The sequence below is a fragment of the Ostrea edulis genome, chromosome 2, assembly GCF_947568905.1.
Source record: "Ostrea edulis chromosome 2, xbOstEdul1.1, whole genome shotgun sequence".
NCBI classification, from domain to species: domain Eukaryota; kingdom Metazoa; phylum Mollusca; class Bivalvia; order Ostreida; family Ostreidae; genus Ostrea; species Ostrea edulis.
In genome coordinates, this window is record NC_079165.1 from 98,805,383 (window position 1) to 98,829,771 (window position 24,389).

At 34.8% G+C, this 24,389-nt stretch overlaps 1 protein-coding gene across 4 annotated transcripts in view; it reads left to right on the forward strand.

The window, feature by feature from the left end:
* LOC125678967 (glutathione hydrolase 1 proenzyme-like) overlaps positions 1–24,389 on the forward strand; it is a 42,347-nt gene that overhangs the window by 12,234 nt on the left and 5,724 nt on the right. For 3 of the 4 annotated variants that reach the window (XM_048917792.2, XM_048917794.2, XM_048917793.2), the window contains exons 2-12: positions 5,570–5,724; positions 5,875–6,066; positions 7,101–7,223; positions 11,425–11,522; positions 14,548–14,740; positions 14,854–15,026; positions 15,320–15,469; positions 15,628–15,767; positions 17,796–17,983; positions 20,867–21,107; positions 22,156–22,269. In XM_048917792.2, coding sequence (XP_048773749.2) covers positions 5,570–5,724; positions 5,875–6,066; positions 7,101–7,223; positions 11,425–11,522; positions 14,548–14,740; positions 14,854–15,026; positions 15,320–15,469; positions 15,628–15,767; positions 17,796–17,983; positions 20,867–21,107; positions 22,156–22,269 — 1,767 coding nt within the window. Of the gene's footprint in view, positions 1–1,836; positions 1,973–5,569; positions 5,725–5,874; positions 6,067–7,100; positions 7,224–11,424; positions 11,523–14,547; positions 14,741–14,853; positions 15,027–15,319; positions 15,470–15,627; positions 15,768–17,795; positions 17,984–20,866; positions 21,108–22,155; positions 22,270–24,389 lie in introns of those variants that run through there. The other variant, XM_056155712.1, reaches the window with a different exon arrangement.

A 24,389-nucleotide genomic window follows, 5' to 3' on the forward strand; every position in this document is an offset into this window, starting at 1 on the left:
AACGTGAATCATCTTGCCCCAAGGCTGCTTTATGTCAAGTTTGGTTGAAATTGGCTTAGTGGTTCTGGAGAAGAAGTCGAAAATGTGAAAGTTTACAGACAGACGGACAATGGGTGATCAGAAAAGCTCACTTTAGCTTTCAGCTAATAAATTATAATTTTAAGTTTCACATAATATATATGTTGGTACTGCTAATTAAACATGCAACCAAGCTTTTTAGAAGTCTTAGAAGTTTTTGCTTCTATCTTCTGACAACATGTAAAATCTCGAAACGTACGAACAGCTTTGGGTTTTTTCAGTAGCTAAAATTAGCGTACAACGTCTTCAATTCCAAATTTTCATTTTGTTAACAAAGCAATATTTTCAAGATTTTTTGGTAATAAACATCGTATCAATTTATTGTGATATCGAATTAATGAGACTTTATTTTTCAACACAACGAATATACAATTTTCATTCTGTGCGGTATAGTACAAAGTACTTCGTGGTATAAAAGGGAAAATCGAGCTGTAGACCCATGTTTTGTTGCAGTTTTCGGTGATAATAGGCAATAAATGCAGTCATGCCATACATGCATTTTTAGTTGAATGATTGTACAAGAGAACGGTAGGCGTAGTAAGTATATTTACATAGCATATTCACTGGAAGCTCAAAAGGCCGACATTCTCGGGGGGTGCCATTCGGTGTCATTTGAAGCTAGGTACCTTGTGTTATTATTAGTATACAGAGGTCGTAAGTTATTTACAGAAACAAGTGCCTGTGCTTTTGCCCAATAAAATTTGTACCATTAGAAATATTCCGTTTGGTTGTATATTCATATTCATACATCGAGGGTCAATTAGAAAAAAGCCTTTTGTTTTGTTCAACAGAAAATACAAACATCTAGTTTTTCCTCATGAACAAAAATAGAAACTGCCCGCCTCGATTTTCCGGGTAAATATGGTCCGGTGATTTGAAACCTCGTGACCCCCCGCCCCCCACCCTCAATCTAAAAAAAATAACTGCACTCTTTACATCTTGTCTCGTGATTACAGTTACATTAGCACGGGCATGCACATACATGTATAAGGTGACCCCCTCCCCCAAATAAACTTATGCAGTTTTACTCACCATGACGGAGACATTGCACTTATGTATGTAAAAAGATGTAACTATAAATTTGACATCAAATGATCGTGATCAGTTTCATTATTCAAAGGCTTTCACGTGGATCTCAATGCATCGAGTGGGAGGGGAATGGATATCTATGATTTTGACGTGTTTGAGGAGAACTACCCCTTTTACGTCATGGGGGGGGGGGGGGGGGGGGGGGGCTTTTTCGCTTGTCAAAGAGAGGGTCAAATCGAACTAATATTCCACGGTTTGCATAAGGTCTAAACCTTTGTGGACCAAAATCTCTGGTAACTAATCACCAAGCACGGGTATTTAGCAACATTGATCTCCGAGTATTCACAAAATCTACATTAAGTTCAACGATAAACTCCGAAACGCTTGCTCCAGAGTTACTGCTTACACCTTTATCGATAATATTGTTTCATATGTGAAGTGAAGTCCGTAAGCTATAATAGAATCTTACTTGATTAGTAGATATCGTAAAATTAATTAAAAATCTACTTTCATTTTCGATAAACTACCATGAAAGAGTAAAGTGGCGGGACACATGCTGGCGAATCTAAGCCAGCGCTCGCTCTCTCGCTCTCTCTCTCTCTCTCTAACGACAACTAAGATAATACGATGTGAAGTAAATACGTTGTTTTTCGATGCTGCAGAAGAAATAAGTTTTGATATTTGTTGAATATGTTGAACTTCGTTTCTTCAATCTTGAATCAGCTTTATGGAAATTTCAAGAACGAAGCGCCCAAAACGACGCTTTATTATTGGTCTACAACAAATCGCACATTCTCGGACTTCTACGGCATGCTGAGAAGTCGCAATTGGTTTACAACATGATCAGAAAATTGCATAAAATTGTGTAGGTGTTACTTATAATAGTTTTGACTAGGCCCATGTTTATCATTTTATAAAGAGTTATAATTATATTACCTTTATATACTAGCGGAAAAAAGAAACTGTGCATTATCTAATATATGAAAAAATAATAATGAAAAATAACAATGAACAAATTTTATTTTTTGTAATACAGTTAACAAATGTATTCATTAATGTTAACGTCGAATGACGTCAATTTCAGCACACTCGAAAGACATTGATATTCGAACTTGAATTAACAAAGTTAACAACGAATGTCAATGTCACTGGCTGATTTGGTAAACGGTGTAGGCATCGTTCCATTTCATCCTAGACGTGCTCGATCGGCGATAAATCGGGGGAAACAGCTGGCCAAGGCAAGACATCGACATTCTGTTGAACAAAAAAGTCCCAAACTACACGTGCAACATGTGGCCTTGCGTTGTCTAGCTGCAGAGTGGTGTGATTTTGCTGTCTCTGTATGAAAGGTATCACATGGCGCTGAATAATTTCGTCTCAATAGCGTACGCCGGTAAGATTTCCATTGACAATTTGTAGAGGGGTCCTTCCACATGCTGTTATTCCACACTACACCATAACGCTACCTCCACCGAATTGTCAACGTTGCACAACACAGGCGTCCTGGTCCCGCTCCCCAACGCGACGATACACTTTTCAACGGCCGTCATTGCTATCCAAATGAAATCTGAATTCATCAGTGAACAGAATATTGGTCCAGTCCTGTATTCTGAATCGCAGATGTCGTCTGCACCACGCTAGTCTAGCGATACGATGACGTTAAAGCATTATTGGGCTCACCGCTGGACGTCTTGGTCTAATGCTGTGCTCGCGCAGACGATTACGCACAGTTCTTGGACTGATTGGTCGAAGTCCAAGAATGCTACGAGCAGTCAAACTTGCTGTCTGGAAACGATTTCTCAGGTGCACAAGTTTAATTTGGTTGTCCTGTCGACGCGACGTCACACGAGGACGTCCAGAACGTGGTCAATCCTGAGTGTTACCAGATTGTTTGAAACGTCTCCATAACGACTGGATGGTGTTCCGATGAACTCCAAAGTGTCTTGCTACGATATTTTGTGCCATTCCAGCTTGAAGCATCCCAACAACACGATTACGTTGGTTTTCACTGAGTCGTGGCATGACAGAAGGGTAAATTTTGTCAAAACTGAAGTGCTTTCCTTAATGAATAGTGTCCAAACAAACCTTTTACACTTCTTAATCCAAACAGTATTGGCCAGTAAAACTCGTGCGTACGAACACTTCAATAAACAACATGTGTTCACTAACTATGAAAAAGTCCGTACATCTGAGTCGGGTACTATCCGATATTGTTCAAAACATCACCTTTATCGATTGCTTAGATTTTATGATTATAAACAATAAATATAGAAAAATTATACTAAATTTTATAATGCACAGTCTCTTTTTTCCGCTAGTATACATCTCATTCAACGATGGACATCCCCTTCCCAGACCAATGATCTGACACATCGTATAGAAGTCACTGTTATGACGTTTTGTAATGAAACATGTATATAAATATTTCAGATTGGTTGCAGTACATACACAAAAATAAAATCGGGCCTGAATCTCACTCTCCTTCAGTAGATAAAGAAGAGTAATGTTAAAAGCTGTTGATTTCTAGACACTCCTGATTTAATAAAACGGTTGTGTACACTGAATATCCACTTATAACACTCGAAATTTGGTTAGAATAAAGCAAGATTATTCAATTTACTTCTGTTGTAAACATCGCATACGATCGCTGCGAGTGAGTATTATGTAGTTATCCCTATTAAAGTACCTTAGTGTCCGACCAGGTTAAAGCTGACATGAATTAATAAATATGAACACCTTTCTCGTCTTATTCGCTATATTTCTCTCAAGTAGCCTAATTTACTCTACCCGTATATACCCCAAATGTGATTGTCACACCTGAGTGATTTTTTATGCCCCAGAAATCGAAGATGGGGGGGCATATTGTTTTTGTCCTTTCTGTCTGAAACTTTAACCTTGCTAATAACTTTTGAACAGTAAGTGATAGAGCTTTGATATTTCACATGAGTATTCCTTGTGACAAAACCTCTCCGTGGGTACCAACATTTTGTACCCTGTGACCTTGACCTTGGAGTTTGACCTACTTATTGAAAACTTTAACCTTGCTAATAACTTTTGAACAGTAAGTGATAGAGCTTTGATATTTCACATGAGTATTCCTTGTGACAAGACCTTTCCGTTGGTATTGAACCTTTTGACCTTGACATTTGACCTACTTTTAATTTTTTTTTTACATTGGTCATAACTTCTAAATAGTAAATACTAGAGCTTTAATATTGTACATGAGCATTTCTTTTGACAAGATCTTTCTACTGGTACCAAGATATTTGCCCTTGTGACCTTGGCCATCTTCGGAATTGGCCATTATCGGGGGCATTTGTGTTTCACAAACACATTTTGTTCTAGGTGGACTCAACCAGTGCACATTTCCGATAGTAATATATAGTGAATGAGAAACAAATGAAATCACATTTTAAAACATTATACTTTGCACAAAACTACAAAACATTTATTGTATACGAATGCAGCATTCTGAAAGTTTAGATAATTTAGACAAAGAAATATGGCGGACATGTAGAATTATACTATATTTATTAATTCATGTCAGCTTTAATATCAGAATACCCGGCGTGAATATATCGAACTGTTAAAGAACTAATATTGTTACATTGGCCCAACATATTCAAAGATTTTCCCTATATATTCCAAGGTAAGACTTAGATCCCTATTGTGGCCCCATCCTACCCCCGAGGGCCATGATTTGAACAAACTTGAATCTGCACTATGTCAGAAAGCTTTTATGTAAATATCAGCTTTTCTGGCTCAGTAGTTCTTGAGAAGAAGATTTTTAAAGATTTTCCCTATATATTTGTATGTAAAACTTTGATCCCCTATTGTGGCCCCATCCTGCCACCGGGGGCCATGATTTGAACAAACTTGAATCTGCATTATGTCAAAAAGCTTTCATGTAAATATCAACTTTTCTGGCTCAGAGGTTCTTGAGAAGAAGATTTTTAAAGATTTTCCCTATATATTTATATGTAAAACTTTGATCCCCTATTGTAGCCCCATCCAACCCCCCGGGGGCCATGAGTTGAACAAACTTGAATCTGCACTATGTCAGGAAGCTTTCATGTAAATTTCAGCTCTTCTGGTCCAGTGGTTCTTCATCAGAAGATTTTTAAATGACCCTACTCTATTTTTACTTTTTCTTTATTATCTCCTCTTGGAAGGTGGTCTGGCCCTTTATTTTAACAATTTAAAATTCCCTTTACCTAAGGATGCTTTGTGCCAACTTTGGTTGAAATTGGCCCAGTGGTTTTTGAGAAGGAGTCAAAAATGTTAAAAGTTTACAGCCGGACGCCGGACTACGGGTGATCAGAAAAGCTCGCTTGAGCTTTCAGCTCAGATGAGCTAAAAATGTGGAATATTTGATTATATGTATTGTTGAGTACTTCCTTGAGTATCAAGTATGTTTATATGCATATAAAGAATTACAAAAACATGTACGATTATGATTCAGATGAGCAGTGGAGAAAGCGTTTCTTGTAACATCAATAGTATGTCTGGAAGAGATCCTCCACAGCATTACCGCCCTCTGTTGAGTGAGGATGAGGAGTTCATCAGCTATGATGACAAGGACTCTGAACAACATTACTTTAGGCGGAAGAATATGAGGCAAGTAGAGTCTTCAGGTTAAGTCTTTGTATCAAGATATTTCAATAATATGATATAGAATTCATTTATTTCTTATCTAGAGTGATTTACACTTGCATACAGGATTCAATTTTTTTTCAACACTTTCTCAACATTTTTGTAATTGTTTAGGAGGAGTAAGCGGGTATGTTGTTTCCTGATTCTGCTGATAGTAATTGTTACCCTGGTAACGCTGCTAATTGTCGTGCTTTGGGATGATGACGAGAGTAACAAGTCCGATTTTCCAATTTCTGGAACTAAACTTGGAAAATTTAGAAAAGCAGCCATAGCATCAGATAGCAAAGTGTGCTCAGATATTGGCAAGTAAGTACATCACACTAATGGTATATAGTAGTGAAAAGGACTTTACATGTACATTATCTGGGTCAATTCTGGCCCCCTAAACTGACTTTCAATTTTTTCATTGACAATGCAATGTTTATTATATTTTGCATAATTGTTTATGTACAATTTTTATTCCTTTACCATGAAATGGTTCAGGGCACATAGTGTTACCCCTCTCCACCCATCATTCCATTCTTCATTCCATCATTCAGATTTCCAGACATTTTTTGCTGTGCTTGAAGATAAATTTTTAGTATGTTTCTTAGATTTTGATGTCTTATACAGATCAAATATGAGTTTCATGTTGATCGAACCATTTTTATGAAAGCAAAGTATTTTCACTCTCAATTCCAGACTTTTTATATTACCCAGTAAATTTGCTTGTAGATGATAGCTAAATGACAGTGTGTACCTTTATTATTATGAATTACTAGTACATATTTTAAGTTTCACTTCCTTGTTTATACTGATATACTTTTACAAGGGTTATTGTCATTGGCTTTAAAAAATGTCCAAGTCAATGAAATTTTTTTTTCTTTTGACTTTGTTTGTATACATACATATTAATGGAATGAATAAATGCTTTTGATTTTTTTTTCTGCCTCAGGAAATAGCTTTTTTGTCTCAGGACTAAGCATTTGTCACTTCCAAAAACACCCATTCTATAACTGTTTTATTAATTTAAACCAAAACAATTCAAAGAAATTCTCAAACCTAGCTTCAGAAATAATTCCTGTTGATCTTAAAATATGACATTTGCTTAAAACATTACATCACCAGATCTCACGATTCCAGAAACACTATCGAGCATTTTGATTGGTTAAAAATATTGATGATTATTAAGGATCGAGGGAATAGTTCCAGGGAGTAGTACTGATTTTGCAGATGAGGGGAATGGTGATATTTAGGAAAATATGCAGTTGTATCATTCATTTTTATGTAGGGAATAATCAGTATAGAGGTGTAATATTGAATATCATTTTACAATTTAGTTTTGAATTTTATGCTTTCAGGAATATTTTACGTAATGAAGGTTCGGCAGTGGATGCAGCCATTGCCATTTTGTTGTGCTATGGCGTGGTTAATCCTGTAAGCAGTGGGATTGGAGGGGGGTTCTTCATGACGGTGTATGATAGGTAAGTATCAGTGGTTTAAACATACAGGAACCTTAGTCAAAACATCAATCCGGTTAAATCAGCTGTTCTGAGATGCTAAAAATCTTGTTTGAGAGCAGTTTAGTGTCAAATTATAACTACTTTTAATCAGAGTGAGTCAAGTCTGCATGATCATTACTAAAGTAACTTGATCCAAAGAGTCGGATCACGTCTCATTGACAGGCGCGGATCATCGGATCACACGAGACGCAAAGTGTCAAGTTTGATTTGATGATCCGCACCTGTCAACAAGATGTGATCTGACTCTTCGGATCAAGTTACTGTAGTAATGATAAATTTATCATATACCCCTTTATTTATTTTAATCCACATTTATAAGATAATAAATGTATTTCAAATTATATAAAACACAGACATACAGTGAAATTATATTTTGTGTACACAGTTTTGTTTGTGACACAGTCTATATTTTTCACAAAAAATGTTGGGTTGATGCATTGATTGTCAGGGGTTAAAAATTCTTTAAGTCCGAAGTCCGGGACTAGCAAATTCCGTATTCGGACTCGGCAATTAAAAATGCCAGAAGTCCAAGGGACTTGCCTATTGTATAAATGATTGATGAACGAAAATAAAAATGACTGCATTTCAGAATAAAATACCTTTAAGCTAAAGTTCATAACTCTATATTTTTTTGTTTTCTTGCATGTGACCCGTCAAGATAGATCGTCGAAGTAAAAGATTGAAAATTTAGATACTGGTTTTTATTTAGCCATTTGATGATGTAATATAAAAACAATAATAAATTTCTAAGTTCAACCTGGACTTTGATTTTTCCCTGTGGGACTTGGCAAAAATTGGCCCCTCAAGTCCTGGACTTGAGTGTGTGAAAAAAAGAAAAGAAATTTAACCCCTGATTGTGACGTTATCAGTTTCAGAGGATACTGATACGGAATCAGAAAACCACAGTGTGGTGATCCGGAAAACCGGATCACACTCTGTGAAATCAACAGTATCAAAAAACAAAACATTGATGGGTATATGATATATGTATGTATATATAATTTTAGAAAATGTTATTATTCACAATTATTTGCATTATATATTATTATATCAACGTTTAAAGTGGCATATAGGCCCGACGGGCCGGGTGTTTATTGATTTGTATATTGTGATGAAATTGGATGTATGAATATATGTACACATGCCACTATAATAAATAAAATTACTTACTTACTTATATATATCATGAATGAAAGGTACTATGATATGTAAGCCATGTTGTAATTCAACGTGAGGTGAATTCCACTATTGTACCATTTTCAAGACCAGACTAACTATAGAATAGTTTGGCTTACATCAATTTCATCAAAATTAGGTCTTTAATATTGATCCACTGCCTTCTATTGTGTAGCCAAGTTAATGACTGCATCAAAGGATCTACTTTTAATGAGGTTGTAGTTACATTTGCCAGAACAACTCTTGATGATTTTACTTACATCAATACATGTATAATTAGAATTATTTCCTTTGAGCCACAGATATCTTTTGTGTAGCTGTTCGAGTTAGCGAGGGCATCAAAGGATCGAATCATAATTAGATTGTTAGTACATGTACATTTTCCTGTGTCAATAACTGAAGATTTTCAATTCAGTAGCAAGGATGTATAGCAATTTATCAAGATGTATGTGTCACTTTTTAATGAAAGCAAAGTTAGATTATAGTGATTATCACATTAAAAGAGCATGGACACAATTTGAGCTGAAAATTTTTAAAAATTTCATTTTTCCATTTTTAGCTCACCTGAGCTGAAAGCTCAAGTGAGCTTTTCTGATCACCCGTACTCCGGCGTCCGTCCGTCTGTCCGTCTGTAAACTTTTCACATTTTCAACTTCTTCTCAACAACCACTGGGCCAATTTCAACCAAAGTTGGCACAAAACATCCTTAGGTAAAGGGAATTCTAAATTGTTAAAATAAAGGGTCAGGCCACCTTCCAAGGGGAGATAATCAAGAAAAAGTAAAAATAGGGTAGGGTCATTAAAAAATCTTCTTCTCAAGAACCACTGAGCCAGAAAAGATGAAATTTATAGATAAGCTTTATTAGGTAGTGAAGATTCTAAATTGTTAAAATCATGGCCCCCGGGGGTCGGATGGGGCCACAATAGGGGGTCAAAGTTTTACATACAAATATATAGGGAAAATCTTTAAAAATCTTCTTCTCAAGAACCACTAAGCCAGGAAAGCTGAGATTTATATGAAAGCTTCCTTATATAATGCAAATTCTAAATTGTTAAAATCATGGCCCCCGGGGGTCGGATGGGGCCACAATAGGGGATCAAAGTTTTACATACAAATATATAGGGAAAATCTTTAAAAATCTTCTTCTCAAGAACCACTGAGCCAGAATAGCTGAGATTTATATGAAAGCTTCCTTATATAATGCAGATTCTAAATTGTTAAAATCATGGCCCCCAGGGGTCGGATGGGGCCACAATAGGGGGTCAAAGTTTTACATACAAATATATATGAAAAATCTTTAAAAATCTTCTCAAGAACCACTAAGCCAGAAAAGCTAATATTTACATGAAAGCTTTCTGACATAGTGCAGATTCAAGTTTGTTCAAATCATGGCCCCTGGGGTAGGATGGGGCTACAAGGGGGGATCAAAGTTTTTCATACAAATATATAGGGACATTCTTTTAGAATCTTCTTCTCAAGAACCACTGAGTCTGAAAAGCTGATATTCACATGAACAGCTTCCTAACATAGAGCAGAGCTAAGTTTGTTCAAATCATGGCCCCCTGTTGTAGGATGGGGCCACAATAGGGGATCAAAGTTTTACATACAAATATATAGGAATTTTTTTTAAAAAATCTTCTTCTCAAGAACCACTGAGCCAGAAAAGCTGATATTTACATGAAAGCTTTCTGATATAGTGCAGATTCAAGTTTGTTCAAATCATGGCCCCTGGGGGTAGGATGGGGCCACAAGGGGGGGATCAAAGTTTTACATACAGATATATAGGAAAAATCTTCAAATATCTTCTTCTCGTGAACCATTGGGCCAAAGAAGTTCACATTTACAAGAAAAATTTCTGACATAGTGTAGATTCAAGTTTGCGAAAACTATGGCCTCCAGGAGTAGATTGGGGCCATGATAAGGACTACGGTTTTACATGCAAATATATATAGAAAGTCCTCTGATATGGACCAAGGTGACTCAGGTGAGCGATGTGGCCCATGGGCCTCTTGTTAATGTTTAGAATGCTTAACTAAGGTATTTCTAATGGCCACCAAAAATTTGAATGTCAGTTGTTGAGTTACCGGGTACATGACAGATACAGAGCTCACAATTCTTTGTTATGTAAGCAAGGCTTGTGTCATGCTTATGTTTACATAAGTTAAATATACTAGTAAAAGTTTCGTTTAAAGCAGATTTTCCAATTTATAAGTTATTTCTGAACACAATGAAATAGTTTCTAAGTGTTTGTCACATCTCATTTTCTTTTAAACACGATATTTTCCATTTAGCAATCTATATGTAAACAAAAACATATGGCACGAGCCATGTTTATATAACAAAGAATTGGAAGTGCTATATCTCACTTGAAACTCAACAACTGACATTCAAATTTTGGTTGACCATTTGAAACACTTTTGGTAAGCATTGTAAACATTAAAAATAAAAAAAATAAAATTTGAAAATTTTCAGCTCAAATTGTGTCCATGCCCCTTTAAAAAAAATATATATATATATATATATTTAAAGTATTCTTATGTGTTTCAAATCAATGTCTTTCAATATCTTTTTGTTTGTATTGTTTTATTATGCTAATAATGATAATATATTGTGTGTATGTCATAACATAAGATCAGATGGACCCCATTGGAAATAAGCTATATGGCTTTCATGGGTTATCCTTGGCATAGGCATATACATTAATTTACTCACTGTGCTCTTAAAGTCAAATAGCTGTTAAAATTTACCTTTTTATCTTATGTATTTTTAAACAACAACTTTTGTTTTAACTATGTGTTCCTCCGTGATATTGTCTTGTATTTATATTGTATATGTGCCTACTCCTAAATAAATAAACAAAATAAACAAACATCAGATAGTAGAATTGATCTACTTACTAAATTGGGAAGATGATCGAGTAACCATTATAATGCTAGAGAATCTGCACCATTGGATTCCACTGAAATATACTTTCTTTGTTTTCAGTAAGAGTGGAACAGCCTCAGTGATTAATGCTAGAGAATCTGCACCATTGGATTCCACTGAAACTATGTATGAAAAGATTCACAATTCATCAGAATATGGTATGTTAAATAGATATATAGCCCATATTGTATGTTCTGTTAAAGTAAAAGTAGAAATGAATTTGCTCCCTAAAATTACTATAGGCACTCTCTATATGTTGAGTCAAAAAAAATTTGTTTTGGTTAAGGTGTACATTTTCAGATATTCTCGATCAGGGAGAGCTCATGTAATGCCCCTCCAGGCATCAGTGTCGGTGTTGGCATAAGGTCAACATTTTGGTTAAATTGCTCTGATTGGATGTCCTGATAGCTCACTTCTTTTCACCTTATGACCTTGGTTCAGTCCTCGTGATTGATATTTTGTTTTCTGTAACAGGGTATGTTGATCATTCACTCAGACATGTGGGTTCTTCTCCCTTCTTCTGGATACTTTTTCTTCGATCCCTCCATGCCAATGATCCTCTCATACCAACATCAATGATGAGAAACAGTAATGAAAGTTGGAGAAGTTGGTTGTCAGTCATTGTAAAAAAAAATATAAGTTTAAGCTTTTTTTTAGCTTCATATGCTAAATATGGCCAATAGGATTTGGAGGCTGAATTGGTTTATACAGTTTAAGAGAAGGTTAAAGTTTTTTGAGTGATCACATTCCCATATTTCAAGGAAGCACTTTTTGGATGTTGAGTGTGACCTATATGTGTATATTTTTAGGAGGATTCATCAGGTTAAAGTTTTTGGATTCATTCACATTCCCAAGGTAACTAATACAGACCCCACCTGAACCAACCTTCCATTGAAGTTGCATTTAGGGGTGCAAGATATTTATTTTATAATTTGATGACCTAATGTTAGCTGCAGAACTGTAGCTGTCTGAAAAATATTGAGACAGATCAGATCATGATCTATCCCAATATTTTTCAAAGAGCTACAATTCTGCAGCTATCCTGAGGTTTATATGAGCACCTCCCTCGCCAACATCAAATTATTTTGTTCTTTCAAAGTAACAGTGGCATTTAAAAATGCATACTAAATTAACGTTGCAGATGCTTGTTATAGCTTACATTTGCAAGAGGAATGAACAAGTTGAGATCATTGGTGCATGTCCACTTTCAAACAATGTGTAAGTCACCTCAGATCAAACAATGCATGGGATGCAGGCTTACAGATTGTGCTTTAAATTTTGGAATTGAGTGATTGGATGAACTGTTGCTATTGGTCTGCATCTGTTGTGCATCAATAATTGAACATTTCTAACTTCTTGATAACTTATCCATCCAATTCATTCAAATTTGGTATGAAGCATCTTTGGGACAAGGGGACATAAATTGTAAATTTCAGGACTCCTGACACCCAGGGCCTTAGGGGCAGGGCAGAAACTGCTAAAAATTGACCAATTTTCAAAAATATTCTCTACAACCATACATCTGTAAGAAAAAATAAATACATATATAGAGCAGGAAAGCCACTACCAAAATTGTAAATTTCATGATCCTGGGGTTCTGACTCCAGGGTGGGGTCAAACTTGACAACATCTGTTTTAATGCTTTTGATATTAAAATGAAATTCAATTTAAACTAAATTGATATTTAGAAGAATCAGATACTGGCATGAAGTATTACAGTTCATGCCCTCATCCTCGTGTATTTTCATTTCTTGAATACCATATATGTTGATACCATGTCAGATTATTATGTTAGTTTTTCTTTTTCATGTGTATGAAATCCCTGATTGGTCCTTCCCATACCGTATGTTATTTGTTGTTCTTGTAACATTGTTATGTCACTGTAGAACACGTGCTTTACAATTCAAAATATTCCCACTATTCATAATTTTCAACATCCATGTACACAAATTTTTAAAAATGTCAATCAAGTGTTTGAGTTGTAGAGCCAGTTTTTACTTACCTTTGTATAATACATATAATAGAAATATAAAAGAAAATGTTTTGATAAAAGGAAGGAAGATAAAAGATTGAATTAACAAAGAGAGATAACTCTATAATTTGGGTTAAAATAATGTATTTCACTCTAGGAATCGATGGAAAACGGAAAATATTTTTAAAAGGTTTTGTTAAAAGGAAGAAAGGTAAAAGATGGCATTAATGCATGGATAATGTCAAAGCCAAAACATGAATACTTTGAGATATCAATATGACTTCATAAATTTCTATTAAGAACTGCAAACGATAGTATTGTTTCACCGCCCACCTTCTGGTCAATTTTTAAAAAGTTATCATTTCTAAATGATTTTTCATGACAATACATGTATAGATATTTATATGAATTTTCATAAAAGTTGATTTATTTGACAAAGCAAAGAGAGATAACACTATAATTTGGGTTAAAATAATGTATTTCACTATAGGAATCAACGGAAAATATTTTTAACAACCCCCCCCCCCCCCCCCCCCATTCCTTTGCAGGTGTTGTCATTTAGCAAATTCATACCAAAACTTTTGTTGTTGGGGTAACATATAATGTTTACAGACCAAGACACAGGGAAAATGTTCACTCTATGATCAATTGCAAATGAGGTTAAAGTGTGAGAAATGAAGATTAACCTTTTTTTACTCAATGATATAAAGTAATTTGAAAAATTAAATGGTTATTTATTGTATCAATAAAGATTTTAAAATATATGACGTTTTAAAGCCCGGTTTCAAGGAACATATTTTTCTATCCCCTAATCAAAAGGAGTTGAAATTAAGAGCAATTAATTAACACTGGTATTAAAGTTAATAATTAATTACTAATGGATTCCACTTTGCATTAAGAAAATATCATTAGCAAAATTGCAAAGCTTTTTTAAATATACGAGTCGAAAATGTAGGTGGGAATCTAGAGTTATTGTGCGTAGTTCTTTCTTTGATGAAGCAAATATTAAAATAGAAAATTTATAAAACCATAGTGATTGTAGCTTACTGATTTGATATAATGTATGGATATATGGACTTAAAAAGATATTGCTTGACAATTTTTGTGCAACATAATTTTCTCATATTACCACTATGAAATATTAAACTGCATACGTATATTTTTCATGGATTGAATTAAAATGATACAATGACAGACCTATGTTTGTTTAGGTGGACTTAGTATAGCGGTTCCTGGAGAAATTAAAGGATACATGGAGGCTTGGAATAAATGGGGAAAGCTACCTTGGAAGGATTTGTTTAAGGAAAGTATCGATTTAGCTGAAAATGGGTTTCGGATCACCAAACATCTGGCAGAAAAGATGGAATCTGCCGAGAAAGTTCTCAGATTGGATGAAGACACATGGTACTTTTTGTTGTAAAAATATTACCACATCATCAGCATATAGAATATGGGGGTATGATATATGGTTTTTAGGGATGAATAGAAAAAGACAATTAAATTGACTTTTATTTCAGGAGACACTACTCGAATCCCCAAACTAAAAAAATGCTGAAAGAGGGAGACATGATTAAGTTTCCAGAATTGGCGGAAACTTACAAGAAACTGGCAGCAAATGGTGGTCAGGCCTTTTATAATGTAACAGAGGGAAGTCTAGGATTTGATATTTTACAAGATCTCAAAGAAAAGAGTAAGTGTGTAAGATAATTACACACAAAATGCTAAAAGAGCAAATATTGGTATCTGTTGTGCCTTTGTTGCATTAATTAATTGCTCAACATTTTACTGTGGCTTAATTTAGAATACATGTAATTAAGATGAAAGAAATTGGTGTAAAATGTTGAAAAAAATGTGATAGCAGTATATACAATCGGCTTTCAGACGCTGTGTCTCAATCGCTCACACTGAAAATGTGTATCATTCATACTCTATTTTGAAATTGTTTTGTATTAAACTATACTGATAAAACTACATGCACTTTAGAATCTATAATAAGAGAAGAAGACCTTACACAGTACAATGCAAAAATAGAAGAACCGCTGAAAGTAACGATGAAGGATGGGAGTGTCCTTTACAGCCCCAGACCACCAGCCAGCGGAGCTGTACTTTCATTCATACTTGATATATTAGACGGTGGGCTATCTTTTGTACTGGCTGCTGTTGGTGCCATAGAATCTCCTGTATTAAATATCATTAGAATGCTTTGTAGCAATTGATTTGATTGTGTTATTATAACCATATTTTGATTCAATTATATTCAAACCCAGTTTCATTCTGTGATCTGTTGGCAGGTTATAATATGACTTCCCAAAGCCTTAAAACCAAAGAGTCACGCCTTACTGCTTATCATAGAATGATTGAGGCTTTTAAATTTGCGTATGCCCAAAGATCAGAGCTCGGAGATCCAGCATTTGTTCCAAATGTCACAGAGGTATGTACAGGTATTCTGATGTGATTGTTTGAGATTCTAGCCAAGAATGACTAATTCAGTTTAATTTTGTAATGTTTGTTATATTCACAGTGCATCTTTTAAAATTTTAACAATAAATTGTATTTTTTTTAATTTATGTACATGTATGTTATTATATACATTTATTTACCTTTGGGAAAATGATTTTCTTAAACTGTAAGCAATATTTAACATGACTCCAAACAGAAGATATAAATATTTTTTAAAATAAAAAAGATGCTCGGAATAATTCATACATCTTTAATTTATAGGATAAGGTTTTTATGTACCCGTCTTTAGACAGGATGTACAGTGGAGCCTCGTTAATCCGGACACTTTGGTTCCCAGCAAAATCATCCGGATAAATGAAGCGTCCGGATAATTGAATTGCATATTTTCTATCATTACATAAGTAACCAATCTGCTTACTTTATTGATGCGTAATGAATTAAACGCATTCTATCATTGGATTTAACCATTTGCATTAGTAAATAGATTATAATAATGTTAACATTTACATGCATTTCAAAGCATTAAAATTGAAATATACGTGTGCAGTGTATTTGCCCATGCTTACATTTTACATGTATATTAGCACTACAAATAAATATCATATCATTACGGCATGATGTTTAATTTATTAACACTATTAGACTATTGATCAAGACTATACAATAATATGCTACAGATTTATTCACAAAATTCAACAATGTCTTGATCGACATGCGCTATCTAACTGACATATCATCACACACCACCTGGTGTTGACAGGATACAGATAATCGCATCTATTAGACAGTTTGGCTTGTTTTCTTTATAATTTACGTCTTGCTAAAATTGACCGACACAGACCTTCCCTCAACAAAATTATCGTCCGGATTAACGGTACAATTTTCAATGCATTTTAATGTTTTGTAGTAATTAATGACCGTCCGGATCCGGAACGCAAATTTCCGGATTAATGATGCAAAATAACATATTAAAATTCCGTTCCCTAGAAAAATCGTCCGGAAGGTGAAGCGTTCGGATTAATGGCGTCCGGATTACCGAGGCTCCACTGTATTGTGGTACAAAGATGTCTGTACGTCCGTTTTTCCGTCTGTTCAGGGTTTTTTGTTTCTATTTTTATCTCTCTGTCGCATATCAAGCTGAAACTTGCAATGTAGTTTCTTAGTGGGTCACTGTAAATGATGTTACAACTTTGTCCCATTTCAACAACCTTCCTTGTAGGAGTGCTTCCCTTTATTTGAAAATTAAATGTTATATGGTGGTCACATGATTTGCCTGTCCAACTACTCCCACAATTTTCAAGTGAGAACATTTTTATTTTTATATAGAGTGTTAGCATGGGTATTGAAGATGTACATGTTGCAAGAAATTGGATTGTCTTCAATTTTTGAGAAAATTACCTGTTGTTGAACTTGGTCAGTTTTGAGGAAATATTACAAAGAGAGTACATGATTTGTTCAGGTGAAATCCTCACACAGTTTTCAAGTGAGGACCATCTGATTTTACAGAGTGTTTGTATTGATATTGGAAGATGTGCATGTGGCAAGGATTTTGATTTTCTTCAATTTTTGAGAAAAGTACAGGTGGTTGAACTTATCCAATTTGAGGAAATATTACTTGGAGTGTACATGATTTGCTCAGTGAAATCCTTCCACATTCTTATTGAGAACCTTCTGATTTTACAGAGTGTTTGTATGGATTTTCAAGATCAGTCTTTTCACAGGAAGTATTTAGGTATAGCAATGTCTGTCCATCTTTCCATTGAGTTTCAAGTTCTATAACTCCTAGCACATTTGCCATGTTTGCTAATCAATGTTATAAAACAGCACCTAATGATAAAAACGCCTTATATAATCTTCTCAGGGGTGAATTATGTACTAGCTGTTTAAAGATGTGGGTAGTTTTTCAAAAGTCCTGTATTGCTATCTCTTTTGTGAAAATTCCTTTGTGATTTTGTTAATATTTTGTATGTACGATTAACTCAGATTCTTTCCCTCTCAGGTTGTGAAGAACTTAACATCAAGAGAGTTTGCCAATCAAATAAGGAGGAGGATCTGGGATAACACAACACACGGGACTCCATATTATGGACCAGTGTTTGATCACAAGCTGAAAACTAGCACAGCTCACTTGTCAGTGCTAGGGAATGATGGGATAGCAGTGTCTGTAACAACAACTGTCAATCTGTTGTAAGTTTCATTGGGATCATATTCATATTTGTATTATGGCTGCAGCATTTTTCATTTGAAGTTGACTGAATGGTAAATCTAGTTAAAATGCGAAGGGGTAGAGCTTAGGTGTGCTTACCATATAGTAGACGATTTATTGCACCAGCTGAGCTTCATTCAATAAATTTAAAAGTTTGAAAATGGCTAAGTGTGTCCATCATGCTCGAGTTCATTGCATTATGTCCATCTAGGGTGAGGTAGTGGAATTAAACCTCACAGCATTGAAACTACGAATGATTTCTAGAACCATTTCAGTTAAATAGGATTTGAGAAACTGCAGTATTATCCACTGTTAACTTATGTAATTCAAATTCCTTTAATAAGAAATGAAATTAATTTTGGGGCATATTATGTATTAAAACTTGGTTAGGGTTAGTTTACACTTTTATCACCTGTGCGTTTAGATTTATTTTCTTTGCTAGACCTGGCTAAACTAACAACATGTTTGAGATGTAAGGTACAGGTGACTTTCGATAAATCGGAAGTTCAAGGGACCTTGATAAAACTTCGAGAAATCGAGAGTTCGAGAGATCGAAATTTGGAAATTGAAGGTCCACCGGTATGGTTAAGATTTTACAGTAACCAGATCATATGATAACGTTTCCACATGTTTTCCTTCATATTCGTCCGATAGTTAATTTGATATCAAAATAAAAAAACCTTATTTTGCATTAATAAAATCATTTCAAAGTTTATGTATTTATTTGTTCTTCAATCATGCTTAGATAGGCATACAAAACCAAGTTCCGATGAAGCTTTACTATCGCAAACTAAACAGAGCACAATGTTATGTCACTTTACCCAAAGCACAAATTCTAACGAATGAGTAAAACGATGTTTTAGAGTAACTTTACACAGAGAACAAACTCGAGAAATTTAACAGTCAGTAGATCTCTAAATGATGTATAAAACTTACTCTTTCGCTGTCACGTCAAAACAAATCATAGATTTTATTCATAGTCGGATTATATATAATTTTAATCATCCCGACACAAAACCCCAGTGCAAGGTGTAAACTGACCAATTAGCCAATTATACACTCAAGTGTGTCACCTCCACATAGAAGCACGGGCGATGTTTCAACTATGTAAACACCTAATTACCCCTCCGGCATTCAACAAAATGTAGGTAAGGTCCAAACGGAAATTATTACACACTTGGGTACCAGTGAGTATACGATACCACCACTTCGAGAGATCGAGAGTGAAAAACAATGAAATGTGTTTTATGGGACCCAACTTCACTTTGAGAGATCGAACGTTCGAGAGATCGACAGTAAATTTGCTTTGTTATATAGAGAAAAAAATCGGGACCATGATTTCACTTCGAGAGATCGAAGTTCGGGCCGTCGAGAGTCACCTGTATTTCAAAATTCATTGTAAATACATTTAGCAATGCTGATGTGCAGTAAATATGTTACATGATTTATTTGTAAATTGTTTTCTAAACATGATTTCATAGACTATGAATAGGTCAATGCACAAACTAAAGACCGTGTGTATTCAATGTGTGACAATTACAGAGAATCAGTTGATTTTATAACTTTTATTTTGATATTTATTGAAAGACTTGTTGTCATAAAATTAATATTCTATTTATAGAGGATGTATCAGTAAGTGTACTCTCTTTTCTTCATTAAGGCAGAGAAAAGGTATAGAATAAGAAAAGGGTCAACATATCTTCTGTCGCTGATGTGTGACTGATTTTTAGCTCACCTGAGCCGAAGGCTTTAGTGAGCTTTTCTGATCAAAATTTGTCCGTTGTCTGTCATCGGCGTCGTTGTTGTAAACTCTTCACATTTTCATCTTCTTCTCCAGAACTAGGGTAGGGTCTTCTTCTTAAGAACCACTGGGCCAGAGGAGCTGACATTTTCATGAAAGCTTCCAGGCATTGTGCAGATTCAAGTTTCTTCAAATCATGCCTCCCGGGGGTAGGATGGGGTCACAATAGGGGATCAAAGTTTTACATGGGAATAGATAGAGAGAATCTTTAAAAATCCTCTTCTCAAGAACCAATGGGCCAGAAGAGCTGACATTTACATGAAAGCTTCCTGACATAGTGCAGATTCAAGTTTGTACAAATCATGGCCCAAGGGGATAGATTGGGGCCACAATAGGGTATCAAAGTTTTAGATAGAAATATATAGGGAAAATCTTTAAAACTCTTCTCAAGAACCAATGAGCCAGATGAGCTAAGATTTTCATGAAAGCTTCCTGACATAGTGCAGATTCAAGTTTGTTCAAATCATGGCCTCCGGGGGTAGGTTGGGGCCACAATAGGGGGATCAAAGTTTTACATACTAATATTTAGGGAAAATCTTTTAAAATCTTCTCAAGAACCATTAGGCCAAAGAAGTTTACATTTACATGAAGCTTTTTGGCAAAGTGCAGATTCAAGTTTATAAAAATCATGGCCTCCAGGGGTAGGTTGGGGACACAATAAGGACTAAGGTTTTACATGCAAATACAGTGTATATATGGAAAGTCTTCAGATATGGGCCAAGGTGACTCAGGTGAGCAATGTGGCCCATGGGCCTCTTGTTTAAATTTTTGATTAAAATTTTTGAATGTTCTATTAATTAACACAGAAATCTGCTTTTGTAATATCACACAATTTTGTATTAATTTTTAATAATCACATTACATGTATTACTATAATTGCATTTTATGACATTGGCCCATCTTTCCTTATCTGGATATAGGATATCGTTGTCTATTCATTTCAGTCCTCATTTTTCAGTCTAAAGTGATCCTACACATTGAATTTTTGGAACTCATAATTAGTATTCAGTCTTATGTGAAAAGGGTTTGTTTTTAATTTCAGTGATAATTTTCTGAATTTTAGATTTGGTTCAGGTGTGACAGGAAAACGAACAGGAATACTGTTCAATGACGAAATGGATGACTTTTCCTCCCCTAACATCACAAATGCCTTTGGTATCCCTCCCTCTCCATCCAACTTCATCAGACCTGGGAAGCGGCCATTGTCGTCCATGTGTCCAGCTGTCCTAGTTGATAAGACAAAGAAAGTAAAGATGGTGGTGGGTGCCGCGGGTGGATCCAGGATTACAACAACCACAGCATATGTATGGCTTGATATTATAAAGTTTATATTGTTGGTTTTTTTTTTACAAGACTGCAAGGTCAAATTCTAACAATTTTTGTGGTGATATATTTGTGTACATTTGTCTATTCCCATTTCACATCCTACTGGATGTAAAGGCTGCTTATGGAGCCAAAGTAATAAAGAATCAAGGTCAAATAAATTTGTAGTGCAAGTATGATGTCTATCTGGCAGTGGGGACACTTATTACTTTTCAAGGTCATAGAGATGGAAATGAAAATATGTTGCTGTATAAATTTGGATTAAGGATTGATCTCCTACTTGACAAAAAGGTCACAATAAGTTGTGCAGCAATTTTTAGCTCACATGAGCCCTTCTGATTGAAATTTGACTGTCTTCTGTCTGTCTATTTGTCTGTTTGCCATCTTGTGTATAAAGGTTTCATATTTTCTTCTTGAGAACCATGGGACCAATTTCAACCAAACTTGGAATAAAGCAAAACGTGAATGGGATTAAAGTGTTCAAATAAAGGTCCATGTTACTTTCTGAGGTGGGGGGGGGGGGTTTAAAAGTAATGAAAATTGGGTGGTGTGTTCTTTTCTTAGACCAGGAAAGCTATAAATGCATTTAAAGCTTCTCTATAAAAGATTGTTCAAATCATGATACCTGGAACCAGGGTGGGGCTGCAGCAGGGGTTCGATGTTTTATGAAAAATGTATTTGAAAATTATTTGAAAATCTTCTCCTGAAGTACCACAAGGATACAGATTGTCAAATTGATATGCAAGCATGCTCATGAGGAGTAGATTCAGGTTCACACCATGGTCCCAGGGGCCAGGTTGGGACCATGGTAGAGGTCAAAAGTTTTATAATGATAAAAGATAATAATAGAAAATTGTTTTGAAATATTCTTTTCAAGTACCACATGGGTACAATACGTAAAATTGATAATTATATGCAGAAGCTTGTATTGACTTCACATGAATTGCTGTAGAATATGCGTGATGCCTACAGGTAGGCTAATGATTGTAATGGTGTTAATTTGATTAGAATTTTTTTATTTGAATTCAGATAGCTGCTCATGTTTTGTGGTTTGGATACAATATAAAAGAAGCGGTTGATGCCAGAAGATTGCATCATCAACTCATTCCACAAATAGTTTATCATGAACCAGAGTTTCCAAAGGTAATACACAGAACTACTTCAGGCCTGGATTTCTAAAAAAAAAACAAAAAAACAACAACAACAAAAAAAACCCCTGAAGTCTGAGATTCAAGTCAGGTGTGTTGATGATGCATGTACAGGGGTGACTCAAGATCTGGCTCCAACTTCAATCTCTCAAAGTTCTTGATCTTGAGAAATTATCTTCTGATCAATTTTAGTCCCAATATATGTAATTCTTAAAGATTTACTCTCAATGCCTTAAAAGTGCTAATTCTTATTATGTACAAGATGATGGTCACTTGTGACCTGATTAGTACCTGTGAGGAATCCATTTTTAATAGTTAGGACAACACAACTTGATGACTTGTTAATTAGCATTGATACTTCATCAGAAATCCCAACCTGGGGATTAATCAGCCAAATAAGTTATCAATGAAGGTTATCAAATTTTGAAAGGTAAATGAAGATTATGAAATGCAAAACTACATTATATAATTTTTTCACTGCAACAAATAAAGAATAGATAAACACAAACAAAAATAATTACTTTCTTTATTCATATTCTGATGAAACAAAGTTTTAAATCAAATATACATATTACTCAGGAAAATGAAATTATAAATTTTAGCACCAACACACATTATATGCAGTTTAATAGTGTGAAAGTGAAAACCCAATCAATCAAAGTGCCAGTTTTCATACTGGTCTCGAAAACTCAAACTCTCAATCTTGAGAAGTTTTGTCGTGGTCCATTAAACAAGTCTGTATATCTGTAGTGCATTGTATAAGAGCATGTCAGAAATGTAGTATATCCAGGGGTCCGTGTTAGCCCAACTATTTTGTATTGCTTATGGAAGTTATGAGATTGATCACTATTCGTTATCTTCACCTTCAGCATGTCAAAAATGTATTATTGTTCAACAGATAACCTATAAAGAGATTCTTATGTACATACCTGTATTCATGATTTTAAGGACATACGCAGTGTTTCTGACGATTTCTCAAAAATTATTTTTTCATCTCCTTGAGATATGAAAAGTTCTTGCATGATTTCCAAAATGGGATTGAATATTATATTGTAGTAATATTACCATTCTTTGTATATCAGTCTGGGTAATTCAGTGGTTAGAACACCTAACTAATAAGCAAGGGTCCCGGGTTTGAACCCCAGTTGTTGCAAAGATTTTTCTCCCTTTTTTGCGACAATAATTTTGTAATGTCCATATATACATACTTCTGTAATACATAAGAGCTGACTTTACTTTTTTAATTGCAACAACCAGGAACTATCAAAATATGCCAACTCTAAAACAGGCCTGGTAATATACTCCAAGATTTTTCATAGAAAGAAAATAGAATGTATAAAGTGAATTGTATGTGAAATGTCACGAAAATATATATTATTGAGAAACATCACATATGTCCTTAAAAAGAAAGAGAGAATTATTCTATGCTATAGGTCCCACCTTGTAACATTGATTTTTTTGCTCTCTTCAATCTAAGTTTAGATTCTTAGATCCGCTCACTTAAATCAATGTAGCAATGTAAGGGAGTGGATCACAGGATTTAACTTTGATTAGATTGTACTTCACATGTGCCGGACACTCACATGAACTTTAATTCTTGTATTGAATCATGGGACCAAAAGTAAAATTAGGCTGTAGCCATCTAAAATCTTCTCTAGAAGCCACTGCATCAGAAATATTAACACATATATGTGATAACTTTCATATACTGTCTACTTTTAAAAAAAAAACCAAATCATGGACTCAGAAAGCACAATTGTCAACAGTAGGAGTCCAAAATTTATATAAAAGTCAAGGCTGTAGTGTAGATTTATGTTTATTCATAACATGTTTCAGAGGGTCAGTATGGGGCCAAAGTAGATGTGCAATGTTTTACATTGGAATATATGGGAAATAGTATTAGACTATAATTTGTTAAGACAATGTACTAGTATTTTTATGATAATGGTCCTTGGGGTCTAGATGTGGAGATCAAAGATAAATATTATACATGTCAAGGTTAAATTGCTGCAATAAAGCTTGGCCAGATGTAGAGATATTAGCAATTAATAAACGTGCCTTGTTTTTATTGTTACAATTTGTCCAAAATCATATGCAAGTATCCCTCTGTACCCC